We start from the raw sequence: 12,508 nt of genomic DNA, 5'->3' as shown, positions 1-12,508 counted from the left end.
GGGCGACGGATGGGGCGGGTGTGGGGGCGACCTTGTGGTGGACGACGTGGTTGATGACGTGGTGGACGTGGTGGTATATAACCACAACTCATCTGTGATAAGAAAATGGCATAGCTACTTTACTGTAACAATGTATTACACAAGGTGTAACTAGCATTCCAGCTTTGTTCTGGTCTCTTTTTAAAAAAAATAGTTATTGGTTCACAAGGTGACTTTTATCGCACTCTATTGCACTGCTGATGTCATTACAAGAACTAAGAATTTTGCACTTTACCACACGTGGACTTGCACCTACTTTTCAAAGTGACTTACATTAAATTGTTTAAAGTATAGTTTTCCAGCCATTTATAATGTGCATATTGGCTCTATTTTCACAGCATACATGTTATACTTATTTATATGCCGCTGTGGTGTCTCTTTATAAAGAAAATTGCAAAAAACACAGTTGATGGACAGAATGTAGAACAATGTCATACATTCACCCCAGTACAAGGATCTGGGCCTAAATCCATCGTTTTTTTGCACTCCACACCACCCTGGGTTAGACACTGGCTATATGCAAATCAGCTCTGACCCTGTGCCTCATGGGAACAGTCCATTCCGAACTACCAAGCCAGGTCTTTCCCAGACCGGAATCAAGCATCCAAGGACTGGTTTCTGGCTATCAGCCTTCATCAGCCTGGATAGCTTGACTCCAGTGGTGTGGAGAGCCTGGGACTCACGTCTGAGCTTTATAAAGAAAAGCATGGCAATGGGGATTTAAAATTGGTTTGGGTTGTGACTTTTCAGAAAGAGCACTGCTTTAGCCCAAGATCCTCTTTGTAATGAGGGAATTCCTTGGTGATTTGCAATATCCTTATACCGTAGTCCATACTTCATCCCATATTTTTTTACATGTCTTACTAATAATATATAAAGGCTGTGTTATTGTCCATGAATGCCATCTCAGGCCTCTAGTGATATTTACATACCACTTTCGTTGGCCTCATTGTTTACCTCGTCAGATTGTTTCTTATGTCATATCAATACCTTAATGGCATTAACAGACTGCAATGCACAGTTAGCCAGTATAAACCCTCTATGTATATATCCATTACAGATAATCAGAACATGTACGAGCTGTTGGACAACCAATGTGCTAGAGAATATAGTATTTAAGTTAAAGCAGTAGTTAGGACATGGACAGGCTAGAATTCACTTGTCGTCACTATAGCGCCTCTCTATAGATCTTTGCAAACCAGTAGTTTCCTCCAGGTAGCATAGGCTGCATAGACTAGATAAGCCAGTTGATACGACCAAGGCGCATAATTTAGTGTGCCGACTAAATTTCTGCTTCTGTTTTCTGCGTTTTTGGATGTCTCTAGTTGCTTAACAGTACCCTTATTTCAAATTCAATCATTTCAAGTAAAGTTATAATCTAAAGCCAATTCGGATGTAAAACATCTAGATAACCAGAGCAGTAGCTACGGCCGGTAAGATCACATGCAGTCACCCAGTAAGGAAGCAGCATTCCCGGTGAAGGTGCTGGGGGCGCGTCCCAGCTGACTCTTCGCCTGAGTCCTCGTGCTTTCAAGGCACTGTGATCTATGGTAAAAAGAGTCTGGCGGTGACTCATGCCTTCTAGCCTGAACTTCTGGCCTAATGCAGAAAGTGAGATTGTGCAAAGAAAGTGCATTTGAAAACCTCTGTATTAACTCGTCGTGCGCCCGCACCGCAGGCTGCCTTCTTTCCTGCAGCATTCATAGTAGTGAGTGATTTGGCGGAAGTGATTCAAAGGGCAGTTGAGGGGTGGGGCTATATAAGATCTCCTCCATTGCATGCCCCAGAGCCTAACCCTGCTCGGTGTACATTTAAGAACTCACTGCGGTCTCACATGAGGGGGCCTGGTATATTAAGTTGCATTGCTTTGGGAGGCAAGATTTTAAAAAAGTGCCATACTGAAAGAAAGGCGTGCGCCGCCTTGTTGAAAGTGAAAGGTGCTGAAAATAAACATAAGCAGCGGCGCTACTGCTGAAGCGCAAGTGCGGAGCTGGTTAAAAAACCATGAGTAATTGAAATTTAAGGGAGCCTGCTGTGAGGGAAAAAAAGCCTCGCCCACCATTGTTTGTATGCGCCGTGCTTTGCTAAAACATGAAGCACGACGCCCAGGCGATGAGTGCACGCCCCCAGAGCCTAACCCTGCTTGGTGTACATTTAAGAACTCAGTTCTGTCTCTCATGAGGGGCGTGGGATCTTAAGTTGCGTCGCTGCGGGAGGCAAGTTTAAAAAAAAAAAAAGCCCAGCCATACTGAAAGAAAGGCATGCGCCGCCTTGTTGAAAGTGAAAGGTGCTGAAAATAAACAGAGGCAGCGGCGCCACTGATGAAGCGCAAGTTTGGAGCTGGTTAAAACAAGCTCTCGGCATTGCTGGCAAGTTGAGGGATAGAGACCGGCATAGGCAGAGAGGCAAGTTAAGAAAAATAAAGACGGCAATAGCAATAAACAACAAGAGAGCGATTTGAAAGAGAAAGGCTGGGTACGGCAGAGCAAGACCGAAAGAGATGGGAAGAGAGGCAGGGAATGAAAGTTTGAGGGAGTAAGAGAAAGAAATGTAGAAGGAGAAAGACACATTGGGGGGAAAGTAGGAAGATGTAGGAGGAAAGAAGGGGAGACATGCAGAGATATAAAGAGAAAGACAGGTAGAGGCAGAGAGCATGGACGAAAGACCGAGAGAAAAAGAAAAAGAAAATGCACAAACATAACAAGCTCTCGGCATTGCGTGGTGGCGGCGGGGGAGCGGCATTGCGTGGCAGGGAGCGGCTTCTTTTGAAGTCTGATGGGGGAGTGGGGCGGGGGAGCGGCTTCCTTTGAAGTCTGATGCCGAGGCTCAGACAAATGGATGGTGTGCAGTGTGGCTGGTGATGTGCACGCGCCTGGCTCTCATGCACTGTACCCGATCCGCAGTTTGGGTAGACTTTTGAAAGCCTTACTATAATCTCGACAAACAAGCATTGTTAAAGCAATGCTGGAGTCGAGACCTAAAAAGGGGCCGAGAAAAGGAAATATATGTCAGGTAATGTGGCACCACATTTATCTACAGCAGCATTTTAGCCTTTTGGGAGTACACAAGTTAGAGAATAGGAAGGATATTTAGAAAATATGGGTGTTAAGCATGAACATGGCAAGTCGACCTTCTTAGAGCAGGAAAGGTTGTCAGAGGTCCGTAGGTCACTCTATAACTGTCATCATGCTACCTCTATTTGGGCTGTTGGAGAGTACTACAGAGTTAGTTGCAAATCTCCGCCTATTTGGACCCAACATCTCCTTAGTAGAATTCAAAATCCTTTTGCCAAATGTTTAAAAAGGACTATTTGTGCCATAGGAGGAGTGATCAAGGGCTGTCATTAAGTCCACAATTCCTAAAGAGCTAGGAGAGTTGAGCAAATCTGGGGACTACATAGGGCTTCTAGTTGATGCTACAAGTGAGGAAAGGGACAGAATTTGGGTGTTGTCAAAAGTGAACTGTTTTGCCATCACTTGTTCTGAAATTTTGGTAAAATCGAAAGCCCTGTGTGAATGTCAGTTGATGTTCCCCTTTGTGGGGCTCAAGTCTCCCATGTGAAAAGGAGTACCCCCCACCCCCATTAGGTTTGGGAGGAGATGTCTCTGCGTTAAGCTTTGTGAATGTGTGCATGCCTGGTAGAGCTATTAGGGAACTGTGTGTGGCAAGCCCCTTAATGAGGTTTATGCTATCACTTGCTGATGCATGTATGTTGAGAGCTGTGTGGGAGGTTTGCATCAAGGCTCTTAAAGTTTTGGACACCTACTCTATCCGTGTTCTTCTTTCTTTGCTAGCGGTGAGCCTCTTCCAAACTGTCCCACACCCTCAGATTGGACGTCCCGGACGATTCCCCAACCAAGCGAAGGGCCGATATAACCAAGAAATTAGCAGATGGTAAGTGACTTATGCAATGGTCCATACCAGTGAGAAGGGGCTCAGCTGAAATTAGCTTAATGGTACACATTTGTGATATTGTTCGGTTATTTTTTTGACAAGTCTTTTTTTTGTTTAGTTTATTTCCATTTTATAGCTGCAGCAGAATTTCTTTCAGGTGACCTAGTGAGCTTTAATCTCCAAGGATAATTAGCGCAATTGCGGATTGTCGGTCCTGTCTAGATATAGCAGTGTGAAAGGTCATGGGAAGTTGACAGATAGAGCAGGAAGGTGCAGGTGACTTTAATGAATGCCAGTGTTGAGCTTTGCTCGCCTGACTGTGGGGTCAGGAGGCTACTCTTTATAATTGCTTTCTTGTTTGGGTGACGGGAAGATGTAATCTAAATGGCTGGTGATGTTTCAAGGCCTTTCCTGGTTTTGAGGGGTACGTTGTATGCAGGCGAATGCTCTTCTGCAGTCACATTTTAACTTACATTTTCAATTCTGTGCAGGGATGATTTGCAAAGGGGGGCAGACTTCGACTCCAAGAAACGTAAGCAGCGAATTGTCAGCCAGCAGGGCACCGTCAAAAAGCCACGTCATGAGCGCCCTTTTTACCGGGTTCCGTTTGCTCGACACGGAGTCTGTAGGTGAGACATTTCTACGTTCAGCATTCACCGAGGAAGGTGTATTCTCCAAAGTCTCTACAACAAAACATCCGTTTGCACACTCGTTTAGCAAAATTGTGGATTCACATTCATATGTGGGAGGTTTTTGCAGGGGAATTGTGGTGGAGGGAACAGGTGGCTTTTGTATCTGGTCCATCTTTCTGCTCTTCCATTCGTAGCCCATTCTGCGACACCATCGAGATTATGAGGCGGTACCGCAATGTAGTGATTCCCAAGGACTTCTTTGATGTGCAGCTCAACTGGCAGGACTCCTTTCCCCTCTCCCAACCACTAAGCTTGAAGTTTCCCTGCCGTTTCCAGATCAACGAGGGGTGCGAAGTGGCCCCCGAGACCGATGATGTGGGTACAAGTGATCAGCCGCCCTCAGATTCAGACACAGCTTTCAGTGCCAAGGTAAGCTTACTAGACCCAGTGCCCATCGGTCTTGTGGTAGTTCTATTGGCATCCTCTTTTATCCTTGTGATAAATTCTGCACCTGCTGCTTTGATTTTGGTATGTAAGCGAATTTCTTTGGCTAGTAAATAAAATACGAGCTGTGCTCACACTGGTTGATGCAGTCCTTTACATAATTATGCCACACTATCTAGAAAATAAATCTCCATGCTAGTAGATTTTGTGCCCCACTTTGAGCTCTCACACTGATTATTTTTAAATTCACAAACTTTATAATTTTATCTTCTCATTTCAGCTCCGTGCCTGCTCTGGCCAGCCACGGAGTACTTTTTCTTTGTTTGGTCTGTGCCGGTCATATTACCTTCTGTTTTCTTTGTTGTGCCTTGCTTTCTGTTCTGTCCCTAAGCAATGTGCAGAACTCTGTCTATAGTATATATTTTTTAAAACTCTTTATTGACGACTGCAGCCAGATATTGCATTGTACATACAGTTTTGCAGCGTGAATCTTTCTGGATTCACTATGCTGTGCATTATTCCGCGGTCTTGTGGTTGGGTCCGGATTCGTAGTCTTTTCTTTGTTTTTTTTTTTTTTTTCTCTTTGCCCAGGTGGGCGTCGGCGTCACACCCCCTTTGGGTGTATTTCCGGTGACGTCGGCATGCTTCCTGCGGAAGCTCCCACTCTTGGGCGCCATCTTCAGATTCTTTTTTTCCGCGGTCGGGTCTGGATCGTTCCCGTTTGGGCTCCAGACATTTTTGGAGAAAGAAGAAAGAAAATACAGAAAAGACGAGGAGAAGTCATCTGAAGACTCCAGGGGACTTCACCGACGAAAGACAAGCAAAGATAAGGCGTTTTCCATCCAGATCTTCGACGACCGTCGACGAACACGCGACCAGAGAGGCCCTGGACGCTCGAGGATGGACAACACGCCGTTCAAGTTCTGCCGTAACTGCCACCACAAGTACGCGCAGAAGGACCAGCACCCGGTATGCAACCTTTGCCTACCGGTGGACCACGAAAGCGGAGACTGCAACGCCTGTTCCGCCTTCACCCCGAAGACCCTTCGTGTGAGAGAGAGGCAGAGGGTAGCACACGCCGCCCTGCAGGGGAAGGCCCCGACCCCGTCGCTCTACGAGCTGGGGATGTCCTCCGAGGAAGAAGACAACGCTGCCGCCGAAGACGACAGCTACACGGTCGTAGAGACCGATTACACGAAGACTTCTGACAAGGTAGGAGACTCTTCGGCCCCCAAGAACCCGAGAGACTCTGAGTCTCGAAAAATCGAGGGCAAGACCCCGAAAGCGCCGACGCCAAAAAAGGCGGCGTCCGCGACTACTCCCAGGCCCAGCGGATCCTCAGAGAAGGAGTCCCCGGCGCCGAGAGCTGCTGATCAGCAGAAGACGTCGAAAATCGTCCCCGAAAAGGATCGATCGACGAGGGAGAAAGACCCGAAACTGTCGACGACGACCAGAGACCCGATATCCGGTTCGACGTCGAAAACTTCGACTCCGAGAGGCACGGCGACGAGCCATCCGTCGAAGAGAGCGGCGGAACCATCCGACGCGGAACACGCGGCCGAGATGGAAAAGAAAAGAAGGCGCCTCGAGGCAGAAATGGAGAACTTCATGCAGCGGAAAAAAGATTTCGACGCAAGGATGAAGGCCTTCACGATCCCTCACAAGACCAAGCCACCAGTGCTGGAGGCGGTCGAGGAGGAAGAAGAAGAGGTCGCCGAAGTCACCGAGCAAGACCAGGACGTCGAGGTGTTCGACGACCAGGAGGAGTACGAGAATCCCCACGAGAGCTACAGCTATGGGGAGGAAGATGAGGGCAGGACAGACACAGAGTCGGCGCCCTATGACCTTCAGGAGGTAGATTACATCGATGTCGACACCGACAGCCCGGAGGAGGTGGTCGACACCTACCCCTCGAGGCCCTCGCCGCCGGACGACATCGGGGCCTACAACGCGGTGATACAATCTGCCGCAGCAGCTTTCAAGCTCAAGCTCGACGAAGAGAAGCAGAAAGCAGACTTCCTTCTGGAAACATTGCTCCCAACACAAACGAGGAGCCAGTTCCTCCCGATGCTCGAGAGCGTCTTGGCTCAGGGGAAGGAAGCTTTCAGGGAGCCCGCAACATACAAGGCAGTAACTCCCAGAACTGAGAAGAAGTACAAGCATGCCGCAAAGGACCCGGCCTACATTCAGGGCACGGTCTCCGCAGACTCCATTATCACGGCCACAGCAAGGAGGAGGGCTAACGTACCCACTACCTCGGGCCCGCCACCGGATAAAGAGAGCAAAAGGATGGATCTGGTGGGCAGAAGGATCGAACGGAATGCCGCGACCCACTGGCGCATGGCTAATTCCAACGCCCTGGTAAACAGACACATGTACCAAATCATGGAGGGACTGGGGCAGTTGGTGAAGGACTTGCCCCAGGATGCCAAGCAGAAAGCCGAAAAGCTAATTGAAGAGGGGAAGAATGCTGCAAATTCTTGCCTTAAGACGGCCCTGGATGGGGCAGACACCGCCAGCAGGCTCATGATGATGGGCGTCACGGAAAGGAGACACGCCTGGCTCAGGATATCCGGTTTCAAACCGGAGGTGCAACACAGCATCCTGAACACACCATTCAACGGCAGTACGCTTTTCGGACAAACAGTTGATGAGCAACTCAGCCAACTTAAGAAGGATAACGAAACAGCAAGATCCATGGGAGCATTGCAGTTCAGAGGGAACAAGAGGGGCACCCCGTCACGGAGGCCCGGCGGAAGAGGCGGAAACCAGCCAGGTACATCACACCAGGCTTTCCAGCAAACGCACCAGGCAGACTCGCAGGGTCAGCAGGGCCATCAGAAACAGCCCTGGCAGTACCAACAAAGAGGCCAGTCCTTTCGAGGGAGAAATGGACGGGGACAAAATAGAAGAGGGGGCCAGCAGCCCACCTCCAAGTGACTTCAAAAAAATCCGTGTGCCCACCCACAAAAAAGATCCCAGGGGGCAGCACGTACAGATGGGTCAAGACAAACTAGACACCTACGACCACAGGACACCAGTGGGAGGAAGATTAAGATTCCACCTCCAGGAGTGGAGAGGAATCACATCAGACAAATGGATCCTCAACATTATCCAATTCGGATACTGCATAGAGTTGGAGGCGAGGCCAACAAACAGAAAACCAAGAAGAAAGCCGCTAGCAAGCAAGCAGCTGCAGTGCCTTCAGGAAGAAGCAAAAGAACTCCTGCAGAAGCAGGCCATAGAAAGGGTACCCTTCAAGGAAAGAAACACAGGAGTATACTCAACATACTTCCTGGTACCAAAAGTAGACGAGACAATGAGGCCCATTCTCGATTTACGGTTCGTGAACAAATTCATAAGAACGCAAAAATTCAAAATGACCTCCCTGCAAGAGGTGCTCCCACAGTTGCAGACCGGGGACTTCATGGTCACTATAGACCTCAAAGACGCATACCTGCACATCCCAATGAACAGGAAGCACAAGCACATGCTCAGGTTCACCGTCGGAGAAAGCCACTACCAGTTCACGACACTGGCCTTCGGTCTAAAATCGGCACCAAGAGTTTTCACAAAGTGCCTCGCAGCAGTCGCAGCGCACCTAAGAAGGCAGGGAATACATGTATACCCTTACCTGGACGACTGGCTGGTGAAAGCAAACTCATACCAGAAATGCAAGCTGCACGCACATACAGTGACCAGCACGCTCATAAACCTGGGGTTCTCCATCCATTGGAAGAAATCATCAATGGAGCCGGAACAAGTGAAGATCTTCCTGGGAGCACAGATCAACACCTTACAGGGCAAGGTGTTCCCCAGCGAGAAGAGGGCGAGGGCGCTGGTGAAGGAAACTCGCCTCTACCGGAAGGGACAAGCTCGGACAGTGAGGACGGCGAGCAAGATCATGGGGATGATGGCATCATGCATCCACCTGGTACCGAATGTACGACTCCACATGAGACCCATTCAAGAATGGCTACAGGAGCAATGGTCACAAGCTACAGGCAGTTGGGAGGATCTAGTGGTTGTAACGCACGCAGTGCAGAAGGAGATGACATGGTGGACCATGGAGAACATAGCAAGGGGAAAGCCTCTAACGCCCCCAACGCCAACAGTGACCATCACCACAGACGCATCCCTGAAGGGATGGGGCGCTCACATGGAGGAGCTCAAGGTGAGGGGACTGTGGACACCGACGGATGCCACAAAGCACATCAATTACTTAGAATTGAAGACAATCTTCCTTGCACTGAAGGCCTTTCAAACAAGACTGTACAAGCACAGGGTATTGATACAAACAGACAACACCACTGCGATGTTCTACATCAACAAGCAGGGGGGCACACAGTCCGCACCGCTTTCAACGCTGGCGCAGGAGATATGGAGATGGGCCATCCCTCTCAAGATAGACCTGCTAGCCATACACCTACCAGGGAAGGACAACATACAAGCCGATTGGCTCAGCAGGCAGACATCGGCATCCCACGAGTGGGAGCTCAATGCTCAGGAGACAAGATACCTGTTCGACAGGTGGGGGACACCATCGGTGGACCTGTTTGCCACACGCCAGAATGCAAAATGCCAAAACTTCGCATCCAGGCAGCCCGAGGAGGGGACACTGGGGAATGCCCTATGGATAGATTGGTCAAGGACATTTGCCTACGCCTTTCCCCCGATACCACTGATGCACAGAGTACTGAGCAAGTGCAGAGCGAGCAACATGACACTGATACTGGTCGCACCGCAGTGGGCGAGGCAGACCTGGTACTCGCAGATCATGGAGATGACACAGTGTGCACCCCACAGATTCAGCAGGAGGAAAGATCTACTGTCCATGCAGAACGGAGAGGTACTGCATCCAGAGCCAGAGAGCATGAGCCTAGTAGCGTGGCTCCTGAGGACATAGAGTTCGCACATTTGAGACTACCAGAAAGCACCCTGAGGGTACTTCGGGAGGCACGAAGGCCCAGCACTCGAAAGTGCTACGTTGCGAAATGGAAAAGATTCACAATATGGTGCAGACAGGAAAGACTCCACAATAAGATGAAGAGGGACTCCACAGTGCTAAGGTACCTGACGCACTTACTGGAGAAGAACCTTAGCTCATCCTCGTTAAGAGTTCACTTGGCAGCGATAGTAGCCTACACAAGGGGAGAAACGTGCAGGAGCTTCTTCACATCACAGGTGGTGAAGAGATTCCTAGAAGGAGCGAAAAGGATCGCACCACCCAAGCGGGTGCCGCCACCTGCATGGAACTTGAACACAGTCCTAACGGAACTCATGAAAGAGCCCTTTGAACCACTTCACAAGGCCTCCCTAAAGATGCTAACTATGAAAACAGCCTTCCTGGTTGCGATAACGTCCTTACGCAGAGTAAGCGAGCTTCAAGCGCTGACGCTACAAGAACCATACATACAAATACACAACGATAGAGTTGTGATGAGGACTGACCCACACTTCATGCCGAAGGTGGTATCCAATTTTCACATGAACCAGTCTATACAGATACCGAGTTTTTTCCAAAAACCCACAACCAGCGCAGAGAGAGCTCTGCACACCCTGGACGCCAGAAGGGCAGTCATGCACTACATTGAAAGGACAAAGGGGCACAGGAAAACGAAACAGTTTTTTGTGTCCTTCGCAAACAGCTTCATGGGCAAAGCAGTAACCAAAAGGACCATTGCACGATGGATCGCACAAACAATCCAACTCTGCCACAAACGGGCAGGACAGGAACTGGCTGAGGGGACACGTGCCCACTCCACCAGGAAGAAGGGCGCTACAATAGCCTTCCTGGCTAACACACCCATAGAGGACATATGCCTGGCGGCAACATGGGCTTCGGTGCACACGTTCACGAAGCACTACTGTGTGGACATACAAATGAACAAGGAAGCTCAAGTGGGACAGAAGGTGCTACAGCACATATTCAACACCCAACGCTCATCTTCCACCCAGCCGCCACAGAGATGAGAAACCGCTACAAAATCTATGCACAGCATAGTGAATCCAGAAAGATTCACGCTGCAAAACGAATAGTTTTCTTACCTGTCGGTGTAGTTTTGCAGCTTGAAGATCTTTCTGGATTCACTAGCGAACCCACCCGCCTCCGCCAGAAAGATGAGGCTGGAGAGAGAAGAGGTGGTTAACTAAAGAATAGACTTTGAAAATACAAAGCGGTAAATACAAACTAAGAAGAACATTGCCATTACTTCGGAAACGAAAGAAACACGGAAAAAAAGAACCCGAAGATGGCGCCCAAGAGTGGGAGCTTCCGCAGGAAGCATGCCGACGTCACCGGAAATACACCCAAAGGGGGTGTGACGCCGACGCCCACCTGGGCAAAGAGAAAAAAAAAAAAAAAACAAAGAAAAGACTACGAATCCGGACCCAACCACAAGACCGCGGAATAATGCACAGCATAGTGAATCCAGAAAGATCTTCAAGCTGCAAAACTACACCGACAGGTAAGAAAACTATTCGATTCTGCCCATCATATACAGTCTTTTCTGTTTTTCTCCCCTGTCAACTTTAAACATCTGGCACATTGTCCCTCGTGGTACTTAGTCTATACAAATCGTCTACATTAGCATGGACAGCTCTATATAAAGGTGTTATTTCTGTACAAGTAAATGCAAACTGTCAATGCTCGATCAGTTCTCAGCGTGCATACATCTGTGGCTTCATAATGGAATGCGGAGAACTGTCTATAGTACCTGCTTCTTTTGTATACCTTCCTAGGTGCTGTTGATCTCTTCTCCGGGGATCGAGGAGTTCTATCGTACATGCCTCCAGTTTATAGAGGATCCAAACAGCTGGATTGAGAACTTGGAGCACCCAAGCAAACAAATACAGGTGAGAAGAGTCCTGTGGCAGGCAGTATGAGTAAGAACGTCTTCTAATGGGCCCGCACACGTGAAGGGGCCCCTCAAGAAATTAAGACAACCAAGTGTTTAACTATAGGAGAATGGGGCCAAAAAAAAGCAATACAGTGACTTCGAGGGAGCGCATGCAGGGAAGCAGAGGGAGCAGGAGCTGGAGGACGACCTGTAGGGTTCACCTACCTATTTTGAGAGATCAAATATAGCACAGTGTGCCCCCAGGGGGCAAATCTAGGAGAGTAGGCACTAGAAGGAGCAAATTTAGGTCAGCTGCCCATAGACACAGCAAATGCAGGTGAGTGAGCCACTAATGCAGCCAATCCAGGTGAACAAGCCACAGATGATGTGGAGCCCTTGTGGGTGAATGTACCACAGGTGAACTCAATCCAGGGAGCATACCGAAAATAGAGCAGATCCAGATAAACATGTCTTCACATATTGCGGCATTTGGCAACCGGGGATGCACATAAATGTGTTTCCTCCAGGGACAGAGTACAGGTAATTTTCTTTGAGGATGAATACAGGACACACAGAAGGAGTGAAAATGGTAAGATGGTCCTGACACACTGAGGGTAGTAATCCAGGCTATGTTAATTTTTGGCTTTCCGGTTAGTGATG

The 12,508-nt window shown here is 48.8% G+C and overlaps 1 protein-coding gene across 5 annotated transcripts in view; it reads left to right on the top strand.

The window, feature by feature from the left end:
* Nucleotides 1-12,508, top strand: part of CCAR2 (cell cycle and apoptosis regulator 2) — a 399,374-nt gene that overhangs the window by 124,739 nt on the left and 262,127 nt on the right. For all 5 annotated transcript variants that reach the window (XM_078666278.1, XM_078666280.1, XM_078666281.1 and 2 more), the window contains 4 exons: nt 3,834-3,933; nt 4,425-4,562; nt 4,760-4,994; nt 11,751-11,864. In XM_078666278.1, coding sequence (XP_078522404.1) covers nt 3,834-3,933; nt 4,425-4,562; nt 4,760-4,994; nt 11,751-11,864 — 587 coding nt within the window. The remainder of the gene's footprint in view (nt 1-3,833; nt 3,934-4,424; nt 4,563-4,759; nt 4,995-11,750; nt 11,865-12,508) is intronic.

This window comes from Lissotriton helveticus, chromosome 11, assembly GCF_964261635.1.
Source record: "Lissotriton helveticus chromosome 11, aLisHel1.1, whole genome shotgun sequence".
In the NCBI taxonomy this organism is placed as follows: domain Eukaryota; kingdom Metazoa; phylum Chordata; class Amphibia; order Caudata; family Salamandridae; genus Lissotriton; species Lissotriton helveticus.
Note: the sequence above shows the minus strand (reverse complement) of the source record. Positions and strands in the feature narration are given on the sequence as shown.